At 38.0% G+C, this 24,199-nt stretch overlaps 2 protein-coding genes across 7 annotated transcripts in view; one reads left to right on the top strand and one right to left on the bottom strand.

Annotated features, from left to right (window-relative positions):
* Positions 1–15: 15 nt before the first annotated feature.
* BBIP1 (BBSome interacting protein 1) lies at positions 16–10,786 on the bottom strand. Of its 4 annotated transcripts, none has more exons than XM_049645749.1 (3): positions 10,768–10,786; positions 1,092–1,169; positions 16–392 (listed from the first exon to the last, which is right to left on the bottom strand). In XM_049645749.1, the coding sequence occupies exons 2-3, from the start codon at positions 1,135–1,137 to the stop codon at positions 226–228; spliced, it is 213 nt and encodes a 70-aa protein (XP_049501706.1). In that variant the 5' UTR covers positions 1,138–1,169; positions 10,768–10,786; the 3' UTR covers positions 16–225. The 4 variants fall into 4 exon arrangements, with proteins under 4 accessions (XP_049501706.1, XP_049501704.1, XP_049501708.1 ...); XM_049645747.1 differs by lacking the exon at positions 10,768–10,786 and adding an exon at positions 10,098–10,186; XM_049645751.1 differs by lacking the exon at positions 10,768–10,786 and adding an exon at positions 9,849–9,931.
* Positions 9,907–24,199, top strand: part of SHOC2 (SHOC2 leucine rich repeat scaffold protein) — a 109,163-nt gene continuing 94,870 nt past the window's right edge. The window contains exons 1-2 of one of the 3 annotated variants that reach the window (XM_049645743.1): positions 10,624–10,703; positions 22,327–22,419. The gene's annotated coding sequence lies outside the window, so the exon portion shown is untranslated. Of the gene's footprint in view, positions 9,996–10,610; positions 10,704–22,326; positions 22,420–24,199 lie in introns of those variants that run through there. The other 2 variants (XM_049645742.1, XM_049645741.1) reach the window with 2 other exon arrangements.

A 24,199-nucleotide genomic window follows, 5' to 3' on the forward strand; every position in this document is an offset into this window, starting at 1 on the left:
AAAAAACCCATAAAATTTGGGTTCAAAGTTTTTTTAATTGCTTATGTTCAATACAAACCACAGTGTCTAAATTCACAATACAAGTTTCATTAGTCTTGGGTATTTTTATATTATTTATAAGCACTATCAGTTTTAACACACTGTTCTCAGCATACAGGTGCAAATTATTTTCTAGCTATTGTTAATACTAAGGTAGGGTATTCTGTAGAAGTGCTAAGTTATCATTCAGTGAGTTATTTGCTGTTGTTCCTTTTCTGCCATTTCTTGTTGGCGAATCGTATCCTGGGCTGCTTGCTGCATTTTCTCCAATTTTTCCAGAGTCAGAGATTTTAAGGGTAAAAGTTTGGGTTTACACAGCACCATTGTGGTTATATCTTCCACAGACAGCTGCCCTAAGTTTAAAAAGAAACAATTTGAGTGAGATGACCCAGTTGATTGGTAGTTTGGATTTGCAGCTAGAATGAAAGTCTAAAGACTTAATCCACTATCAATGAAAATCTTTTGTTTTCACAGTTACTTCAAATATATCAACATTTAATACTAGGGAGTTCACAAGGACACCTTTTTGAACTTGGTACCTAAAATTCCAAGCTACCTATGAGACACACGACTCATTTTGTGTCAAATGTTTAATGTGCAAAAAGATTCAGGAGAAATACATAGTGCATAAAAATACTTAATATTCATGTTAATACCATTCTTTTACTATATTAACTACTGAATGTTAAACTGTCAGCTTTTCTTAATGATTGCTTGACTTAGGTTTCTTTTTCCCCATTTCCAGACCATATTTAACATTATGGTGAGTTACAGTACTAGTTTTTTCATTGAAAATTTCATATTGTAATTTGCAAATTTGAGTGTAACAGGATTCCTAGGTTGAACAATGATTCATTTGGTATCCTTTTACGGGGGGGGGGGGGGGGGGCGGGAAGCAGTGGATGAGTTCTTTATACTTGTAAAAGAGTGGATGGTGAATGTGGCATACAAGACACAAAATAGTTACAGATGTTTAGCTACTTAGCCTATGTGCCTACTACTTTTTAGGTACCTGTAATATTCTGTGACCCAAGTATTTGTAATTTAGATACCTTGTTTTGGAAGGACTTCCCGGAACATAGACTTCACTTCCGCCATATCTGAATTGTTGGATACAGCTAAGTTTTTTCCTTCAATGAGAAATCAATTGTTAACATTCAAGAATGAATTTCCAAAGCATATTGCTTGAGGTATTTCCATTATACTTTAAGAAGTAAAATCACAATTCCTACAGAAAATGAACTACCCTACCCTTGCATAATTTTCCTATTAATTTCCTAGGAGTCTTTTCATTGAAACAAGGTTGAGAGAGTTAATGTAAGGATCTGGAGTGTGTCGATGTTCTTTAATCAGTGGAGGTGTTAATTTGGAAGGCTACATGTTCTACGTTTTTTTCCCTTATAGTGAAAAATTGGTAGGGCTTCATTTATTAGGCATAATTACCTAATAGAGGCCAGCTGAGGAAAACCAAAAGCATTTTTGTGCAGCCATTTGGTTCACTGATAGCATCTCCCTGAAGGTGGATGGGGTAAAAAAGTGTTACCATTTGGGAAGTGGGGTAAGGCAGGTAGTTAGGAAAAAGAGGAGGTAGTAGGTAAATATTTCCTAACGTTCCCACTTCTCAACAGCTAACAGCTGGCTTCTACTTTAATCCCTTTGCTATCATGACAAAAAGCATCCTAAGGAACAGTTCTTGGCTATACCGGTCCTGTTTGTAAGGAGGCAACACAAATGGGTGAAACTGGCTCTTGAAGAACAGAAGTGAGGTATGCTTTCAGTTTACTACTTTCCTTTAATACAGAGATACTACATGCTAAAGTGCTAGCAAATACCTTTATCTTGAGTATTTTGTTAAGAACATACCAGCATATATGCCATCTCTGGCTGATGGCATTTGCTTCCAGTGTTACATTCCAGATTACTGCTATGCTGTATATTCAAGGTGTTCTGGATTGTAATTTGTAGCATGATCCTTTTACAAACACAGATGCTTCTCTAGACAGACCCACCCATTTTGCGATATTTCACCATACTGATGCAACCTTACCATGTGCCTTTCGCAACATCACCACAGAAGAAAGATTTATTATTTATAAAGTGGTGATGCTGGCGTGGTGCCTGCCTTTACCGCCCACTGCAAATTAGTTACAATCAAGTGAAGCTGCTTCTGGTCTGTTATTCCCACTCTACTACTAACTTTGACATTTGTAAAGAAAGCTTCCTCTTCCATCCAAGCCTCTCCTTTCTCATTCAAATTCCCATTCTGGAACATCTGAAGTTCCTAAGGAACCTCTATACATTTTACAGAACTTTGTCATCAAAGTTTAACCCCTACACTGCTCTGTTTGGGAGTGAAGATGAAATAGGGAATGGACCAGGAATGAAGCAGCAACTCCTCATTAAATGGAATCTGAGATAAATGTAATATGCAATTTCCTTAGAATGCACAACTTCTTCAGCCATATTCTTTTCTTGTTAGGCCTGCTGTGGTATCTAGTGATCATTTCCCTTTTTTCCCCTGGTTATGTTGAAAGCTAATAGCATTGCAGGTCCCTGATTAGCCTGAATATGAACTATAAGCTATAATAAACAGCCTCTCCACTAAAATATCACCATGAACATGTTGAGTAAGCCCTTATTTGTTGCAAATCTGACGTGATATGCTGCCAAAAGGGAGGATAAACATTATAGATGTTGATAAATGTGAAAAGAAATAACAGTAACCAAGAGTTTTTGTATCACCAATTTTTTTTTTTATCAGCAAAATATTGGATGAATACTTAAAATCTTCAATGTTTTATAGAGTAGCAACTTCAGCTACTCAGAACTCAATCACAATCCTTTGCTCTCTCTAATCTGTCCCTCTTTCACATCCAAAATCTGGCTGGAGGAAAACAATGAAACTTGGTGCTCTACTAAACCTTAGTTCTGTTTCACTAAGCTGCCATTGTTACTGCAAAGGGTGTGGGGCCAAAAGCCTGGTAGGGAGTAGGTTGGGTCTGGTGTGGGGAATATCAGTGCTGGCAGTCACTTGCCTGGGTGGAGTGTTGGCTTTACTAGGGTTGGCTATTGTTCTAGGCGCCCACCCCCCCTCCCCAGGCACTGGCAGGAGAGAAACAGGAAGGGAAGGGCTAAAATAAGCAAGGTGGTGGTTGGATGACCCTCACTGGCAAGGCTACAGTGTCTTGATAATCAACTGCCCAGGGAGTCCACAGTAGGAAGGAACATTTCTTTCCTTCACCTGCTAATGGCCAAACATGGGTGTTTTGTCTGGTGTAATGTGCCCTAAGGAGTTGTGGTTGCTTCTAAAGGTACTTTCTTATTATGATGAGGTAAGATGTGTGTACCACTAGGGACAAATGGGTCAAAGAAGAAACATATCAGCTATGACAGAAATTCACATGTATCATACAAGTGCCATGTAATTCAATTCAATAAATATATGTCTATAACGTGCAAAGCACTATTCTTTAGTGAACAAAACAGACAAAACCTCAAACCTTTTGGAGCTTACACTCTAAAGAAAGTAAATAATAGGATGCTATAAGGTAGTAAGTGCTATAGAAAATAAAGTTTAACGGGATGTAGGAGTGCTGAAGTGGGTACTGTAGTTGAAGTAGAAAAATGATCATGGATTCATGAAGCAAGTGAAAATCATGTGACATTTTGGTGTGTGTGTTAGATCTTTTGAAATTGCAAAAATAATCTAAAGCTGACAGTATCCAGAGTTAGAGAAGGTAGAGAGAAATGGGCATTCTCTGTTGGTGGGTGGGTTTCTTGGTACAGATTTTTTAGATATTTTGTAGTATCTATTAATATTTTGTATTATCTACTGAAGCTAAATATGCACATTTTCTTTGACCCAAGCATTCTAGAATGGGCCCTAAAGAAATAATGCACCGGTGTATAAAGACATAAGAATAAGAATGTTCATTAAAGCACTGCATTGAAGAGCAAAATGTTCAGCAATAGGTGAATCTAAATATTCGGCAATATATCAAAGGTTAAATAAATTCTGTAACAGCCATACAATAGACTACTATGCCAGATTTTAAAATGATACATTTGTCAAGGTATATTTTAAGAGAAAACACATTCAATTGCAGAAGTAAAATTCTTACACTAATATAACCCAAACTTTTAATGCTTGGAGAATAGAATGTCAATAATTTTTGAAGCTCTTGGTCTGGGTAATTGGAAAATAATCTACTTCCTTTCCCCCCGTAGTTTCTTTAGTTTGTAATTTGTCCCAGAGATAATGGTTTTGATGGATAGTACATTTCAAAGTCATAACAAAGTAAGCAAACCTGTCGTAGCCATTGAGCTGGATGCCTAAAATTAATGCAGAAGAACTTGGAGGGAAACCAAATCTGTCATGAAATATTTTACAAAGCTGTAGGCGTGGGAGTTGAAAGACACTTAAGTCTAGGAAGGATTACTACTTTATATCAATCATACACATGTTGATAATATAAGTTAATTTTACAACTTGGACAAGTTAAAAATTTCTGGGGTGACTTAATTTGATACTTGAACTAAACTGTGTATGGGACTGGACAAGAGCACTAAAGTGTCCTGAACCCAGAGAATATATGTCAGTGGTCCTCAAATTTTATGCTTGCACAGAGATTTTTATTCCATTTACTCATTCATTCATTTATAGTTTATTTATTTATAGTTTACATATTGAGAGAGAGAGAGAGAGAGAGAGAGAATCCCAGCAGGCACTCCGCCATCAGGGCAGAGCCCACCAAGGGGCTTGAACTCACCAACCGTGAGATCATGACTGAGTGGAAATCAAGAGTTGGATGATTTGCTAACTAAGCCACCCAGGTGCCCTCAGATTTTTAAAAACTAGGTAGAAAAACTAAATACCCCTTTACACATTTCTAAATTGACAAATAAATTTATTAAGTTCAAATAGTTCTAAAGACATAATTTCCAGCATATTTAAAAATAACTGTTATATCAGTCTTTTATTTTTTCGTTTTATTTTTTGAAGTTTATTTATTTTAAGAGAGAGAGAGAGAGAGAGTGAGTGCACGTGGGGAAGGGGCAGAGTGGGGGAGAGAGAATCCCAAGCAGGGCTCAAACTCACGAATCAAGACATCATGACCTGAGCTGAAACCAAGAGTTGGATGCTTAACCAACTGAGCAACCCAGGTGCTCCATATCAGTCTTTTAAAAATATATCCAACATAATCTCAATATCATAAAAACTTGACAGCTATTATCCTCCATTAGTAAAAAGAATGAAGAACTTACTTTTAAGTCAGAAAGTTTACATCTTTTTTCTCCCTAGACCTCTATTACCATTCCACTTAATTTTACTGTAATATATTTTCATGCTTAACCATATTTTAATGATTGATTATCCTACCATATTTCTCTACAAAAATGTTTACAAATGAAAAACTAAAATATTCTGGATTGAGTTATTACCATTATTAGTGAAAAATTGATCAAAATAAGTTATACATGGACAAAATAATTACTGAAGATAAAAAATAAAGTTAATGGCTGTATATCTATTAATAAGGACAGACCTTTAAAAGTAAACACTGGACAGTGAAGACTGGAGTAGAAAGGATGCTCTTTTCGGGACAAGGGAATTTACTCTTTCAGAATGAAAAACAAATGTAGCAAAAGAGGAATTTGGGATCATATGTTCCTATCCAAACACATTTTTCCTTTCAACAAACATACCAATGTCTATAATGCCAGTCACAGCTAAATGAAGGAGCTACAAGCGGATAAGAACCTTTTGGGGGTGCCTGGGTGGCTCAGTTGGTTAAGCGTCCGACCCTTGATTTTGGCTTGGGTCACAATCTCACAGTTGGGAGACTGAGACCCACGTCAGGCTCCATGCTGAGTGTGGAGCCTGCTTAAGATTCTCTCTCTCTCTCTCTCTCTCTCTCTCCCCCGTCCCCCACTCATTTTCTTGTCGAAATAAACATTAAAACATAATAAAAAATATGATAAAGCAAATCTATTTCATAATATAATTCAAGGTTGAGCAAATGTGGGCAAGTTTTTAAGTTGGTGGCAAAGAGTAAAAACCTTTAAAATTATAGGGAATAGAAGCCCGGTGTACATAAGACTCTATCTTGAATTTTTGATGGAAGTGACAAATGGAAGTTGCCTAACCTAAGAAAATAAATGTACCTGAAATATGTTTAGAAAAACATTTCTAAAGTATTTTCAGATTCTGGCCTAACTGCCAATCCTGTTTTCATATAAGAAACAAAGGTCACAAACTGGTGGCCCTTGGTCCTATCTGGTTAAATGTTTTGCTGGCTTGCTAAATGTTTAAAAAGTATTTGAAACTATGTTTAAAAATCACAAGATCTTCACATAAAGTCCAAATTTCAGCTCCTCTTGGCAAATCTGGCAACACTTCCCACGTGGCAAAATTTGGCTAGGGCTGGAAAGTAACGTCGCAGATGAACGTGGAGACTTGTCTAGTCCCCCACTTCTGCCTATTGTTCCCTTTCCCTTACCATCCTCGTTGCTATAGGCACTTGATGTCACCACTTCAATAGAATACAGAAGAACCACTATAACACATTATATTCCAAATTGTCCTATTTTACCATTAATAGGTATTAAGAAACAAGATACAATCTTAGAGAACTGAGGGAGGTACCAGAAGCAATTTGTTTATGTAAAGGACAATAGAGGGTATTTTTTGGTGAATATTTATTAGTTTAGATCTTTTTAAGTAAATTCAATCTGCCTAGTACAGGTTGTGGATGGAGTGGCAGGAATTGCAGGAAAAATATGAAAGATTTTATTTGTTTTATTCAAGACTTATGATCGACTAACAGATGAATTTTCAAATGCATATTAGATTTCTGAACGTAAACTAACATGAAGGTGAAAGAGGGAGCCCCAAAAGAAGTGTTTTCTTTTTAGCAGACACAAAGTAGTAATGCTCATTCTCACTTGAGGGCTGCCCACATACCCGCAGAGTGCTTAGTTTGGATTGATAATGTTCATCTGGAGATGCCAAATAACATCATATGTCATGTATTTGGAAACTATAATAGTTCTACTGTGTTTGCTATCTGGCATCTGCTGGTAGGAAAAATGTTGCAACATGTTCAATTTGGCTAATTAATTTAGACTCATGTGAATAAAATGTGCAGTGTTTAGCTTCTGAAATGTGCCTAGGCCTAAGAACAGGAACTGTTCTTCTTGGATGAACTTGGATGATGGTATACTTCACTAGCAGACACTACTATTAAGTTAATAGAAAATGACACATCCCACTCACACAAAATACCAGATGGCCAGCAGTTGCCTTGGTATCTGCTTTGATAACATCAAGATTCATCTGTATTTGAATTGCAGGGCCCACACATCTTTCATCAACAGTCCTCAGGGTGCCAGGAGTTGAAACTCATGAAACTATGCTGACATCAGTACACTGTTGCAGATTATGTTGCATCAGCTACAAGTGTAGGCAAAGTAGCAGCAATACTTTACTAAAGGTCCACGGCCGAGGACACTAGCACTTCCTCTCTACAGACAGGAGGATTGAATGCTAATTTCTTCTTTGTAGGACAGCATAGCAGGGTGTGTGTGCAGAGAAGTGGGATGCATTTAACTAGCCACTCATGCCACTGGTAGATGTAGTCACATTTGAGAAGGCTTAATTATTAATCATGATTGGAGAAGTATGAATACTGTGAAGTGTTCTTGGGAAAAAATGTTAAATGGAATCTAATCAAGCCTCTAGATCAGTTTCTGATTTACAAGAAATAAGAAAAAAGGAGACATTCAAGAAGACCTCTGCTCTGGACTCTTTAAAATGCCAACGTTGGGGCGCCTGGGTGGCTCAGTTGGTTAAGCGTCCGACTTTGGCTCAGGTCATGATCTCACGGTCCGTGAGTTCGAGCCCCGCGTTGGGCTCTGTGCTGACAGCTCAGAGCCTGAGCTTGTTTCACATTCTGTGTCTCCCTCTCTCTCTGCCCCTCCCCTATTCACGCTCTGTCTCTGTCTCAAAGGTGAATAAACGCTAAAAAAAAAAAAAAAAAATTAAAAAATAAATAAATAAAATGCCAACATCACAGGAGAAAAAAAGATAGGGGAGTTGTTCTCAATTAAGGCTAAAGAGTTACAATACCCAAGCACAATACATAAACCTTGACTGGATTCCGAATTTTGTTGGAGGAGCAGGGGTAGAGATATACAAAATATTCTTAGGTCAAATGGGAGAATGTACATACAGACTAGATTTTAAATATTACAGAACAATTAATTTCCTTCGTTGTGATAATGATACTGTGTTTTGTAGAACTTTATAATCCTTAGGGAAATACATTTTGGAAATTTTAGAGGTGCCTGCTTAACAATAGGTCGGTAACCTATTTCCAAATAGTTCAACAACAATGAAAAAAGTGTGAGAAGGAATGAAATAAATATAGCAGAATTTAACAACTGTTGGATCTAGGTAAAGGGTATATGAATATTTATTGTATTTCCTTCAACTTTTTAATGTATGATTTCTGTTTTTCGAGGGAAGAAATCATGTTGGAAGGAATTCAGAGGGGAAGACTAGGAAAAGGTTGAGTAACAGGAACCACACTGAATTTGATAAACTAAAGCTGGCAGTGTCTTAGGTCCCCAGGACACCAAAAATATTCAACCTTTTAGGAAGTACTTACCAAAATAATATCATGTGCAGGATACTATGATAGGCAGATGAATCTGATAAAAACCATTTTAGACATAAACACAGTAGTAAAGCTAAGAACGTAAGCAGCTGTTATATAAAATAGAGACCGTCCTAAAAGAAGTACAGAAAGTGCTAGGTAAGCGCAGAGAAAACTGCTTCCTGTTGGAGAGAATCTGGAAACACATCTCCAAGGGTAACTAGGACATTAATATACAGTCACAAAAGGTTAGTGCTTCAGTGATTAATCTTGGAAGAAACCAGAGTAGTTCATTTTGGTTAAAGCGTGAGTAGTAAGGTAGTAGAAAGAGATTAAATAATGAAGGTAGGTCTGCACCCTTGTTGAGAAAGTTCTCCTGGTCTTTTCCCCCCCCCCCCCCCCCCCCCCCGCAACTTTAGGCATCCAACCCAGCATTACCAATCTGACTGACAGTTCTTGACTTAAGCCTACAGAAGGAACTACACGAGTTAAGGTGTGACAACTTTTAGAAAGAACCATGTAAAAGTATTACGGTATTTTTAAGAATATTCACAAGCAGTAAGTTGTTTAATAAAATGCAGACATGGAGGATTAGGACGGTATACCTCTACCCAGAACTGCAGTTAATGCTTATAAACCCACAAAAGAGGAGAAACAGAAAAGGAAGAAAATTAAAAATGTGAAGACAAGAGGTGGGAAAATAAGACTTAAGAGGTGTGGCCGCTGTGGTGGAGGACCACCTTTTTTCCTTTCTAGCCGGCAATGGAAAACGTTTTCCTCAAGCTCCACAATTCTCCGTCCTCCAAAGGTCGGGATGGAAGTACTCAATAGGAATTTAAGGGGGCGCGGTCAGGAGCTCCAGCGGCGGGAGTGAGGGGCTCCGCCCCGTAGCACTAGCCTAAGCTCCCGCCGGGCCCAGCTGGCTGCAGCTGGGTTAGAGAGGATGGTGGAGCGGCCTCGCCCGACAGGGAACCTCAGAGGGGCGGAGGTAGGGCGGGCCGCCGTCAGGCCAGCCCGGAAAGAAAACCTTCCTCCAGCGGAAGCGGCTGTGAGCTCCCCTCACCTCCCCGGCTCTCCGTCTCCCGCGGGACGTCTAGCTTGGGCCGTCTAACTTGGGCCGTCCTCGCGGGACAGGGCAGATCGGATCCTCACCTCACTTGGCGGCTCCAGTGGAAATGGGCACTCCCTGGGGTGCCGGGGGCTATTCCCACCCTTCCGCCATGACCCCATTCAGAAGTGCCAAATGCAACTTCCGGGCGGGACAGGGATTTTCGGAACCCTAACCTTTTGTCCACCTAGGTAAGTGATTAGAGGTCCCAGCAAAATAAGGGCCAGGAAACCTGCTCCTTCCTCTCCCCCAACCCGGGCAGGCGGTTCCGAATATGAATTAAGTTGTCTAACCTGGGATGACTGGTCACCTTTGGTCCTTTTTCGGGCCTACTTACAGACTCCTCTCTTCCCAGACTGCCCGATTGTTGCCCAGAGCAACGGTGAGATTGGACGAAGGGAAAACTACGTCACACTGGAGACGGGAGGCCAGGAAACTCCCTTTGCCATTAGCAGTTATGGCTGCCTTAGCGTCAACAGTCACTTCCGTTTGCGAGTTGTCACTCTACCCAGCCGGAGGCTTACTCTGTGGCCCGGCTTGCCAGCGGCGCCCAGTGGGCGGGAGAGAGGGCCTAGAGCAGCTGAGGAAAGGAAAAGGGCGGAGCGAGGGAAGCTGGCGCCAATGCCTCACTCTGATTGGACAGCGTCGTTGGCGCCAGTGCCTCACTGTGATTGGGTAGTGTCGATTGCCCTGGCCCCGCCTGTTTTTCTCCCAGCGAGTGACGGGCCTGAGCCGGAGGGGTGGGGCGGGGCGGTAGGAGCAAGAGTGTGTGGAGGGGCGGGCGGGGCGGGGCGAGTGGGGGAGGGGCGGGCGGGGGGCGGCGGTTGGGCAGCGTCGCTTCTAAGGAGGAGGAGGAAGGAGGGCGAACGAAGAGGATGGCGGAGTTGGGGCTCCTGACGGTAACCCGGGGCTGCTGAGGCGGGAGGGCGTTTGTCGGTCGGTTCTTCCTGCCTTCCTTCTTACCCGTCGGGCGGTCCTGTGGCTGTCGGTAGAGGGAGGCCCCGCGCGCCCTGAGGGGCTAGAGCCGGCGGGGCCGGGGCGAGGCCCGAGGGGCTGGGGCCCTGGGAGGCGCCGCGGCCGCCGCCGCTTTCCTGGGTGCTGTCGCAGGGAGGGCTGGGCCCTCGGAGCCGGCTCTTGTGCGGGGCCCCGCAGCTGGGCGCCGAGACCGAGCCGGTCGGCTCTGACAGCGGCCGGGGCTGGGCCTGCGGTGGTGGCGGGCGGCCGGGGCAGCGCCCGGGCGAGGGCGAGCCGGCGCGAGGGCGCGGGGCCGGGGGCGCCCGGTGGACGGCCCGGCTCCACTCTGCTCCCCGGGCACCTGGCCCAGGCTGCTTGGGCGCCCCGTGGGCGTCCGGGGGCTGTGTTAGTCGTTGGTGGGGGTCCTGGCGCAGCGCTGGTGGTGCGGGGTGGGGTATTTCCTCGCCCCCTACTCAAAGCCCACCACTCTCTCCCCGTCTTCTTTCGGTGAAGAGTGGTGAGTTGGCTTTGGGTATGTTGCCTGGTGAGGCGAGTTGTAGGCATCCAAGTCCGCCCTGTTGGACTTGCCTGGTGGCAACCTCTTTCCGCCGTAGCTTTTAGGGATAGAGGAAAAGTACTCTTATCTCCTCCTCTCTTCTCCGCCCCCCCCCCCCCCCCCCGCTCTTAACGCCGAAGGCTTCTGGGCCAAAAGGTTTTTCCCCAGCCCCTCAGTATCCATTGTTTTGTACCTTCCCCCTCCCCCGCCCCATGCCTAGGTAGAAGAATGACTTCAAACCATTAATTGCCCCCTCCCCCCTTTTTTAAATCAGTAGAGGTTTTGTGTTATTGTGTTTGTATGGATTTACAAACAGGTGGAGTGAATACCGATTCGGGAGTTGGAAAGATGCTTTTGTGTGAGTTTTTAAGCTTTCAGTGCTTACAGTTGGTGGGTGATTTGATTTTGTCTGTTGCTTTGTGTCATAATGGGGGTGATGAGAATAAAAGAGGAAGCAATGTTTTGCAACCTACCCAAAGAAATGTTTTTTAAGTCTCTGGGGATGCTGAAGCAAAATTGGGTTGCAGACGTGTACTGTATAGTATTCGCTTCCATCATGATAACTACCAACAGTCTATCTCTAAGCTTTCACTTGTGCAATTTTGTACACTTCTTCATAAATGTCAGCTTCTAGTATCTACTCGGCGCGATTCCTGGATCTAAAATTTCTTGTTTGTCAGAATTCTAGGGCATACTTGTGTTTCCAAGCATTTTTGTATTTGAATGCAGCATTAACACATTGTCTTATTTTAAAGACGTCAGTTTATTAGTGTACTAATTTCTACCCTCATCCTTCGATGCCATAGCCCTTATAACTGTTAACGTTATTTGAAGAAACTTAGCTCTTGGGTACAATTTGTAACATTAAGTAAGCTTACATTTATAGTTTGAGTTTACCAAATGTTGATGTTTTTCTGTGTGACAGTGACAAGAATTTTTAGGAATAACATGTATATGACCCTTCCCTACCTATGGCATTTCTACTGAATAGGATAAATCTTTTAAGTATTTATTTGGACATAAGGTACACTATGAAACTTGTTACTTAATTATGAATATACATTTGAAAAATAGCTCTTAGACAAGTAAATAAAGGCTTTAAGATTTGTAACTTTCAAATGGCTTAAATATATAAAGCTAACAAACTTTTTGAAATGCTAGTTTTGAGGGATGGATCTGGCCTATTTCTAAGATTACTACTGTAATCTTGTGTTTTAGTTTTTGAAGAAACAACTACATTTATCGTAGGTTGGCATTTGTTTAGTGATCTCTCATTGTTAATACAGTTTTCAAGTGTTTTTCTCTTGTTTTAAATTGTTACGGATTAAAGGGTGATATTAAGAGATACATTAATAGCTTGCAGCTGGGTTTTTTAAACGTTTTAAAATGATATTCAGAAAGTTGATTAGAGCTGTGTTGTGATAATTGTAGCCAGACTCATACAATTTGTGAACTTTGTGTCAGAAATTTGAAACATTTCACTTTTCAAAAGGAACACCAAAATTATACATTCTTGTGTTATATTTGCTGGAATTATGCCTTTTAAGTTTTACTATTTCTTTAGTGACTTGGGACAGGGCTTGTCCCATGTTTAGAGAAATATAAATTGGAATTCTATGTGGAATACTCCCAAAGATGCCTCCTGAATAGCTTCTGATATATAGTGTGTATATATATATATACACATATATATGTATATATATATACACACATACATATATATATGTGTGTATGTATATATATATGTATATATACATATATACATATATATATATGTATTTTTTTAAGTTTATTTTTTTAATAATCGTTACACCCAGCGTGGGGCTTGAACTCACAAACCCAGGATCAGGAATCACATGCTTTTGTGACTGAGCCAACCAGGCACCCCTCTGTTGGTGCATTTTTTGACTTGCCTTACCCATGTGGGGAAAGGTAAATAAAATTGAATTTCTTTGTTATACAGGCAGTCATATTTGTTTTGAAAATATGCTGGATTATCAATATTTGTTGTGTAATTTAATATTTCTGTAAATTTGTGTTCTTTAAACAATTTATAGATTTTTTTCTAGTAAGATATTTAATATAAAAATAAACTGTTAAGGTTTTGATGTAAAATATACCTGAACCTGTATTTGCAGATAAAAGGATGAATATTTTTTGGAGGTTGAAAGAATATATCTTTAGAATTCAGTTTACTATATTCATGTATCATTTATGTACTATTCATGTATGAAAACATAAAATCTATGCTTATAACCAAAAAAACCAAAACAAGACCAGCTATTCCTCCCCCCCCCCCCCCCACCGACCCCGCCAAAAAACAAAACAAAACAACACAGTAAAACCACCAAACAGGTTGACCTACAAATCCTTCAGTGAGTTCTGAGGTTTATATTTTGGCCTAGGTGGAAGTGTTCTTGAATTAGTTTATAAAGTATCAGGAGAGGAAATTTAGATATAGAATAAACACTTTGACTTTTCCTAATAAGACTAATAGGGAATTGATAAATATTTTGTTGTAGATAAATTAGATAGAAATTAGCTGTAATGTAGCAGAAGGATACATTAAGTATTTTCACACGGTACTTGAGAAATTAGTACTGCAAATATTAAATTAGTTTCTGTTTTTGCTTATTGTTTGACTCATGCATTATATATTATGCATTGGCATATTATAATTTAAGGCTAAATCTTTCATAGACTAAATTATTAAAAATTGCTATCCCTGTCTTCTGAATTTTGTTTTATTTACTGGTTATACCATGTCAAAGTGATGCCATATAAATCTTTCTGAACATTTTTTCTCTGATGATATAACAGTTAAAATTTTGTAATTTTGTAGCTCTTGTTTACATGGACTTTTAAAATCTGAAAAATTTCTAAGTCACAAGGTGACCTATGGAATGCTTGAACTTTATATAGAGTGTTCTGAAATGTAATTGCAGTCAGTGCAGGTTGAAAGGAACACACATAAGTGGGAAAAGCTGATTTATGTTCTAAAATATGTAATTGCATTATTTTTGAGGTAAACAAACTTTCATTCTTTGGTATTTTCCCCTGGTTCCCAACTTTTTTAGCACAGGATCTTTAATTCTGCAAATCAAAGTTCTAACACATGAAAAGAATATTCTAATTACAAAGAGCTCTTTAGCTTTTGAAATGTTGGTAACATGTGCTTTCTCCGAAAGTATGAAGTTTCCATTATCAAGATTTAAAAGAACTAATTAGATTTCACACGATAAATCTCATTCCTCTTCTTTAAAGATCAGAACTGATTGCAAAAAGTAGTGCATGCTGTAAAAGGTAAGGGTTCTTTTATCGGAAAGAATGAACATACTGCTTGAAGTTAAAACATTAAAGGAGACCTTAAAAGTGAGTATAATTGGTCCCTATGTGAAATGAACCTGAAAGACTTTTTATGAAGTATTTTGGCCTGTCTTCTAATGTTTATAGCATGGTGACCGCTCACAGTTTAAGCACTTTATTTGCCCTCAAATACTATTTGTAAATCCTACAATTTTAATTAATTTCACAACTTACAAAGATAAATCTTTTTTTCTTTTGGTTTTTCAAATATTTTGGAGGTAAAGTGGAAATTACCTGTTTTGACACTGATGAAATTAACTCCAAATTCTAGATATTGTCAGTTAAATTTGCACTTTCTGAGTTTCAGGTTTTGTGTTGTATAACACTCCTTCCTGCTTTCAGGGACTTTCACAGTTTTGTAAATAGTCTTTAACTTTCAAATTTTGTTCTATAAATATTTCTTACTATGAGCTTAATATTCATAATGTCAGACTTTCTAATGAGTGCCATGTATGTCCCAGACTCTGAGGATACATAGTTAAATATACTATGTTTCCTGCTTTTAGTAAGTTCACAGTTTGTTGTATGAACTGTACAAGTCAGTAGTTAATTGCTTTACAATGTGACAAGTGCTTTGATAGCGGTATATGCTGGAGAACTGAGCTGAGTTAAGGCACAGAATGCATGTGTAACCAGCAATGCTTGCTGGAAGATAGGACTTGAACTTAACTCTTGAGGGCTAAGTAGGATAGGTAGTGGATAGAAAAGCGTAGATGTTAGACATGGTAAGGTCCATTTGGAGAATTGCAGGTGAATAGCAATTTGGATTCTATGTAAGACCTAGTATTTTAGGTGATCGAGTAGGCATTCATTAAAGCCTGTACTTTTAGAGATTGTTATTTCTTGTGTTCCTAATTTAGTTTGGGCCTTGGACTGTGGATCTGCATGAATGTTAGGGATCTGCTTCAAATTATTATTTAAAACTTTTAACTAAGTACTTTTCATTAATATTTTAATTAAATACAGGAAGAACATATCAGCCTGATGTGGAATAATCCCCCAGGTTTAGAACTTGAATAGTTGTGTTTCAGAATCACATTTAAGTATCTTTTCTCAGCATTTATGCATCATGTTAAGAGTAATATTTATGAGCCTTCTCAGAACTCATGGTAAGTTTCTATTGTGCATTTAAAGTTATTCTTCTGGGGGAGCCTGGCTGGCTCAGTTGGAAGAGCATATGAGTTTTGATCTCAGGGTTGTGAGTTCGAGCCCCACGATGGGTACAGAGATTACAAAAATAAATAAACTTAAAAAAATAAAATTGACTCTTCTGAAAACATTAAAAGTCATTTTTTTCCATACTTATTTCAAAGTGCCACTTTTTCCTTTAGGTAAGTCAGACTGTATAATCAGCAGTTATGTTGTGATAGAAGTCTTTGTATGGCTTATTTGAATTAAAAATTCTCTGAACTTGAATATTAATAATTTTTCCTATAGTATGATTTAATACTCCTTTGAGGGCTTTTTTTTTTTTTTTTTTTTTTTTTGCCATTCCAAACTCTGTTCCCTCCAGAGTGCCATAGTTTCTCATTTTAAAACATTCTCATACTGCTTTTTGTTGTTGCTTTTGATCCTTCCACTTGTGTTTTTTGTTTTGTTTTGTTTTGTTTATTTTTAAGAGAGACAGAGAGCGTGAGTTTGTGGGAATGGGGAGCAGAGAGAGAGACAGAATCTGAAGCAGGTTCCATGCTGTCACTTCAGAGCCTGATTTGGAACTTGAACTCACGAACCTTGAGATCTTGACCTGAGCCAAAGTCAGATGCTTAACCAACTGAGCCACCCAGGAACCCCTCCAGTTATTTTCATTATTCAAACTTGAGAAATTCCTTTGTAAAATTTTCACATTTTAGTAATTACATTATAAATTTTATATCCCCACATTTATCTCAAGGTTATTTATTAGGAAACTAAAACTTTCTGGTATCATCTCCTTGGATACAACCCCAAACATTCTTTACCTGGTGAACCTAATCCCCCTTCTGGCCTCAATATCATGTCGTTTGGGAGGTCTTCTTTGATCCTTAGGTTCTGCTGTTCTAGGGTCCCTTAACACCTGCACTGCCTCTTTTTTTCTTTTAACATTTTTGTGATGATGTGTGTAATATCTGTCTTTTTTGCAGACTGTAAGTTTCATGATAGCATCAGGTATGTCTGGCTTCTTTACTACCATTTCTGTAGTATATGTACAGTGTATAACTTTGTAGGCTCCTAATAAAAAAAAAATTATTGAAACTAAGTATTGAGCCCCAAAACAGACCACTAAAAAGGACAAAGAGATGTCATAGTCTTCTGTTCTTTAACATATTTTCTGCTCTTAGATTTCCTCAGGCCTTAATTGAAGGCTTTTTTACTCAATATACAATTAAGAAAGTTTAGTAGCCAAATGTAAATAGGACTGGGATATCTCCTAGAGGCCATAAGAGTTGAAAATAAGAGCAGAGGGGAAAACACTTAAAAATCAGATACAAGACATTTTTTTTTATATAACAGTTTAAGGCAACTTCATCTTGTGATAAACATATTTAGATCTTTCAAGACCCCATTTGTTTTAAATGTGGAACAGTATAGCAGTAATGCTGATAGAAGAAGAAATTAATTGCTGTTAGTAAATTTTGTTAAAACACAGGACAGGGGCGCCTGGGTGGCTCAGTCAGTTAAGCATCTGAGTCTTGATTTTGGCTCAGGTCGTAATCTCGTGGTTTGTGGGTTCAAGCGCCAAGTTGGGCTCTTCATTGACAGTGTGGAGCCATTCTCTCTCCCTCTTTCTCTGTCCCTCCCTTGCTTGTGCTCTCTCTCTCTCTCTCAAAATGAAAAAAAAAAAAAAAATTACACAGGACCATGTGTTGTATTTGGGAAAAGTTTTATATCTAAAATGATGTAATTAAAAATTTCAGTGTCAAGCTTTTGTTGGAAATATTTGCTTAATGAGGGGAAAACATAGTAGGCACCATAAGTACTGAATAATAAGTTGAAACAAATAATTATCTGAAAATACTGAATCACTGCAGTATAGTATTATTGCCTTACAATTTGTAGATGTAGTTTTTATACTGATCATGTTTCTTTGTTAGCTTAGCTATGAAATATGTAAAATTGGGTAACATGTTTCTGTTAGTTTTGAATAAAAACCTACCTGTTGCAATGATGTGACAAAATGACATAAATATTTCTGCAACTTTTGTTACAGAGAGTAAGCTCTATGTATGTATGTATGTATGTATGTATGTATGTATTGTGTTTCTTGGTAACCTGGACTGGAAAAATTAGGTTGAGGGTTATAATTATTTCTTTGCTAGAAGTATGTGGAATCTAACAGATTGGGTGACCTGAAATAGATTGTATTTAATTCAGTTTTATTTTATATATCTTCTGGGATAAAGTATTCAAAATTTCACCTAAGGGCTTTAGTTCTTGTTCAGATATACTGCACTTTATCTTAATATTGTAATCTGTTGCATTCTAGGACTTTATAAGGATAGGTAGAAAAGCTAGTTATTTCTTGTTACTAAAACAAATGTTGGTTTATCTACCATGTGTTAATTACCATTTTAAACTCATAGAAATAGGATACTTATATACTAGGCAGCTGAAAATAGTAAGGTTTATGATTTAATCTTGAAGACATTTATTTCTGTATCTGGAAGTAGTGATTTGGAATTCTTAATACTAGAAATATGGCCTAGTTTCAGAACACCCACTAAGCAACTGTGAGAACTCAGCATGCTAAATGGCTTGTAGTGCTGCAGTATTTTTTAATTTTCCCCACCCCCTGTTATATAATGGCTTATAGTAGTACACACAGAACATGAGTATTTGGGACAAGAACAAATTGTATTCAAGTCTCCAAAACATGTGAGGCTGTCAGGTTTTTTTGTTGAGTACTAAGGAGCTAACGATGATCAAATATAGTGCTAATTAGTGATTGAATGACATACATCAGGTGGTGATGTTTTACACCGCAAAAAAGGCAGGAAAAGCAAGAATTGTTTTCAGGCTTGAGAAAAATGACTTTTTAAAAAATGGGGTCACTATTTTTAAAACAAAAAAGTTGAATTAAAATTTTTATTTAGGTTTGATAGCTCTGATTTAAACATTTCCATGATGCTTGTGTACAGGGCTTAAAAATTTCAGTGGAAATAATCCTAAACATTTCCCCCAGAATGTTGTGCAACGGAAACATTGCAGCATTATGTCAGCCTGTGAGAACCAGACACTGAAACTGATTAGCACCTGCCTGTAAAGAATGAAATCTACTAGTTCTTATTCACTGTCCAGGAAAGTATGGTCGTAAAGGCATTTGGTAAAACATTTCTTTGCCATCTTATTTTGTTAAAGGGACTGAGTTGATCAGCAGGAATTGTAATATGCAGATGTATATTAGAGTTAAAATGTTTCAAAGGTTTTTATGATACAGAAAAGGAAAGAATAAGTTTCTTTTAAAGTCACCTATGTAATTCTTGCAGTTAGCTCTGTCAGTAATGCCTTAATGCATAACTAATTATATACAAAAATATAATGAACTTATTCTCGCTTCTCTCTACTGAAACTCCATTTTATCTGACATTCTCGCGCGTGTGTGTATTTGTGTGTGTGTGTGTGTGTGTGTGTGTGTAATAATTGATAATCATGATCCTGTGGCAAGATCTTGAAGATTTCTGTTTCATCAAAGAAAGTTGAAAATAATAAAATTGAAGTTTTGCTATACTTTATTATGTTCAGATTCTTTGAAAATTGATAATCCACAAATGGTAGGTAGATTCATGTGCAAAAAATAATTTGTTAATTAGCTTCTCTCTTTCCTGATTATACCATTGTCCAGTTTTTATAATTAACAATTTGATAATTGCATTGCTTTCAAGGGTAATTAAAATTAACTATTGCCAAATGTTTTTTCTTTCTGGCATGATTTAAATATCCTATCGCTACCTGCAAGTTACTAAATGATTTACATCTTTGTGGTGTAAGAATTTTCAATGTCGAAACTTGTGTAAACTACGTGAGAATAATTTTGGGATTATAGTCACAGGATGGTAGATAGTACACACCAGCTGGGAATTGGTTGCGTTTAATGTGTTAACTTACAAAAATAATGTCCTTTTATGTATATTCAAAAATGTAAGCAAGGGCTGCCTTTGAATATTTTGGATGGTTCTGATGGGAGAAATTCTTTATTAACCTTAAGTTAAACTGGACTTGGCTGCTCAGTATATTTCTTTTGATCTTGTTTGACAAATCTTTTTGTTTTGGGATATTTTTGACAAATATAATACAGAGATAATGAGATTATATTTTTAAAGCCCAAAATGCATTCTGTAAATCCTATTTTAACTACCAGGACAGGTAGATAAATAAAATGGTTAGTTGAGCATCTGGTCTTCATCTAAATAGTCTCAAAAATGGACTGTATAAATGTGAGAAAGGATATTTGCTTTATAATGTTATTTATTTATTTTTTAAATGTTTGTTTAGTTTTTGAGAGAGCGTGCATGAAAGAGTGGGGTAGGGGAAGAGAGGGGGAGACAGTATCCGAAGCAGGCTCTGGTCTGACAGAGAGCTCGGTGTGGACCCATACTCACACACAAACTGTGAGATCATGAACTAAGCAGAAGTTGGATGCTTAAGTGACTGAGGCACCTAGGTGCCCCTATCATACATATTTTTTTTTAAGTAGGTTCCACACCCAGTGTGGGGCTTGACAAACTCATTGACCCTGAGATGGAGTCGAATGCCCTACCAACTAAGCCAGCCAGGCATCCCTAATAATGGCAACTTGACAAATACTGATTCTTAAATGTAAGATACCTACCTTGAGGCCACATAGCTTCTCATGTTGCTGTGTATAACATTATATTTGTTTACATGTTTTCTGACTGTTTCTGGTGAATAATTTATAGAATGAGTAATAGAAAGGATTTATAATCAGATAACACCTAGTGAAGGAATACGTGGGTTTATACATACAAAAATGAAGCATTTAGATATAGGTAACTTAATTTTAGCTTACAAGTGCTGAAAAGCATTTGTTTTTTAAGTTGAAAATACTTTATTGAATATAATATTCATCTTAGTGCATATAAACTAAGATAGCAATTACATTTTTTCTTTTTTGTTTTACACTGATAATTAGGTAATCATCTTTTTCTTTATTGTCTGTTGGTGCATAGTAAATGAAAAGTAACATATATTTTGGGAATACTTAGGTTTTGTGTGACATGTTTTGAGTTTCTTGGTAGAAAAAGCAGTTTAAGCAAACATTGACAGGTCAGTCTTTTGGGGAGAGTTGTTTGGGTGGCATAAGAATTTTCAGAGAATGATCAAGATATTTGATGTTTACCATTATATCTTAGTTCCATTGAGACATTTAAATCCCTCCTGCCCCACCCTTGCCTTTTATTTTGAGGCTTTGTTGGAGGATCCTGCAGTTTTTCTATATGGTGAGTCGAAGTGTTGTCCCAGAGAGCTGTAATTCCAATTATGGCTTATGTTGTGGGTTGGATAAATAGGAATTTTCAGTTCTTTGCTTAAAACTGCACAGAATCAGAATTTCATAATCTTAGGCTTTTCCAAAAGAAAAAAAAATGCAGATTTTCCTAAAAACTCTCATGTATTTATCTAAATTAGCCCTATCTCTCCCTGCCAGTCCAAACAGTTTTCATCTGGTCTCCTCAGCAAAAGGAAAAAAAGTTGAATGAATGAATTTGAAGGTGCTAGAAGTTCTGTAGTCTTGACATAATTCTAATTAGCATGGGCTAGAGTGTTGTATTTTGTCACAGACTTATTAGCCTCCATGAAAACTAACTTTACCTCTGGTTCATTCATGCTACTTAATTTAATGTATTTTTTCCATTTCTGTCTGAACAATAACATTCCTTTGAGCATGTTAATTTTGGGTGCTTTTTCAGATTTGGGTCTTCTAGTTTTCAAGATTCCTTTTTTACACTTTTGAACTACAAACAATATATAGGTTTATGTGATTCGGAGGGGGAAACGTTTTATTTTTGTCCTTTAAACTACTTAAAAGAATAAAGAACATTTCAGATCTTTATAAACAAGGGAAAATACAATTGAAATCTTGTCATTTTTAGGTATTCATATCAAAATCTGAGTGACTTAGAGTTAATTTTAAGTAAAGTATAGGGAAACTATTCATGGGACAAGGTTTTTGTCCTTATTGGTTGACTGTCTTTATTCAACAAGTGTTCACTGAGCACTTACTGTGTACTTAATAAAAAGTTCATGGTATCTTTGAGGTTATTGCTTTGTTGAGTAAAAATTGCTTCTTTGTGTAAGGTGCCTACTGTCTACTAGGGGAGATAAAGCTAAGTTAACAAATATTTATAATTATTTCAGTAAATATAACTGCTATGTATGGTAAGTATGGTTTCTAAGTACTGTACTAGGATATGACTGTGAAAAAGGCAAAGGTATCCCTATTTTCCCACTTTAAATGAGAGAGTCAAGACAACTAACCTGGCACTTATAAAGTGTGATAAATGTCCTGATGGGAAGTTTAAGTGGGAGCTTGGAGGGCGGTCTATTCAGAAAGGCTTTTGAGTGATCACAGAAGTCTTCCCTGACCTCTGAGCTGAAATCTGTAGACTACAGGAGACTTAGCTCAGTGAACTGTAAACCTGTGTTTCTGACAGGAGGAAAGAATCGCTTGCGTACAAGTCCTGGGGACAGGAGGTAGCAGGACCTGATATGGGATCTGAAAGAAGTTCATGTGACCTGAATGCAAGGTGGGAAATACTGGAGTTGTAGCAGGGGCCAGGTCTTGAAAGGCTTGGTAAGAATTTTGGATTTTATCCTGAAGGTTAGGTTTGTGGGGGTCATCCACTATTCCCCAAGTGTTTTAAGTTGGACAGTAACCTGATTAGATTTGAGTATTTGAAAGATCACTGTAATTACAGTGTAGTGATTTGGTTAGGAGCAGGATGGGGGTGGTGTGGATGTGGTGAGATCAGTTACAGAGATGTTAGAGGAGAGAATTTAGTATGCCCTGGAGCAGGGTAGTGGCAGTGAGAATGAAGAGAAGTTGAAGAGTCAGACATTTTACAATGGATAGATAGGAGTTGGTGATTGTTGGGATGTGAGAGTTGAGCTGAGAGGAGTCAGGGTGACTGCAAGATTCCTGGTCCCCTTCCACCCTTCTCAGTTGGTTTCTCCTTAGATGTTATCTGTTTAAGAAGCTTTTCCTTATGGGCGACTGGGTGGCTCAGTCGGACATGTACTAGGTTTCAACTCACGTCATGATATTACATTTGTGGGTTTGTGAGTTTGAGCCCCTCTCTTTGAGCTCTGCACTGACAGGATGGATCCTGCTTGGGATTGTCTTTCTCCCTTTCTCTCTGCCCCTACTCGTTTGTGCTCTCTCTCAAAAGAAATGAATTAAAAAAAAAAAAAAAAAAAGCCTTTCCTTATTTCTCTAAGCTCCAACACTGGTTTTTAAGTGCTTTCTCTTTGTGCTTCAGCACCTCTTACCACACTATGTTCTTGCCTTTTCCACTGGTTTGTAAGCTTACAGGCAAGTACCATGCCACCTTGTTGCATACTTAGCATCTTGCACAGTGCATGATACTTAGTATGTATTAAATGTCTGAATGAAAATAAAGTTTTTGTATTTATAGTTGGAGGAAAAAAACTTTTTCTGAAGCACCAGGTATCCAAAAACTTTGTTTATGATTTCAGTGTGAATCAGATCAGTCCATGGTCTTTTAACTAGCTTTTGTAAAAACAAATTGTAATTATAATTCAAATCTGAAGTGCTGGATATATTAGTTCTTCATAGGTGGGTTATCTTGGATTAAGATTTATGAGCTTTGATTATTATGGTGAGCTCCTCTTGTATTATACATTGTCTTTTTTAATAAGTAATTTTTTAATTAGCTTTATCCTTTGTCAGTTTAAAGTCAACATAACCAAACTATCACTGTTAGAATTTTTCTGTTTCAAAATGAAAATAGCTTTTTGGGGGGGTGCCTGCGTGGCTCAGTCAGGTAAGCTTCTGACTTCAGCTCAAGTCATGATCTCATGGTTCATGGGTTCAAGCCCTGCATCGGGCTCTGTGCTGACAGTGCAGAACCTGCTTGGAATTCTCTGTCTCCTTATCTCTCTGCCCCCTCCCCTGCATTCACTCTCTCTCAAAAATGAATAAACATTAAGAAAAAAAAGGAAAATAGTTTTTTTTTCCTTCCCTGATTATAAGAGGAATCAATGCTTATTTTATGCGTTTAAAAAATAATACAGAGATTGAAAACCATCCTAACCCCCAAGGATAAATATTGTTGTCATTTGATGGGTGTTGTAGACTTTTAGGATTTTATATATATTTATGAATGCTGTGATTAAGTTAAAGGCCGTCCACAGAGAGGAAACAGTTATGACATAAATATGTAAAAAAAAAAGGTATTAATATCCTTCATACAAAGAATCCTGATAACTACTATATAACCAAATAACTGCATAGAGATCGGGTCCTAAACTTAAATTCCTGCAGGAAACCAGGCAGGTAACATAAAT

Source organism: Panthera uncia, chromosome D2, assembly GCF_023721935.1.
Source record: "Panthera uncia isolate 11264 chromosome D2, Puncia_PCG_1.0, whole genome shotgun sequence".
In the NCBI taxonomy this organism is placed as follows: domain Eukaryota; kingdom Metazoa; phylum Chordata; class Mammalia; order Carnivora; family Felidae; genus Panthera; species Panthera uncia.

Excerpts from the sequence above, each read along its gene's own strand:
- BBIP1 (XM_049645749.1), bottom strand. The coding sequence starts at position 1,137 with ATGGCGGAAGTGAAGTCTATGTTCCGGGAAGTCCTTCCAAAACAAG. Across the intron at positions 393-1,091 it reads GGAAGTCCTTCCAAAACAAG|GGCAGCTGTCTGTGGAAGAT; the intron begins GTATCTAAATTA and ends TTTTAAACTTAG.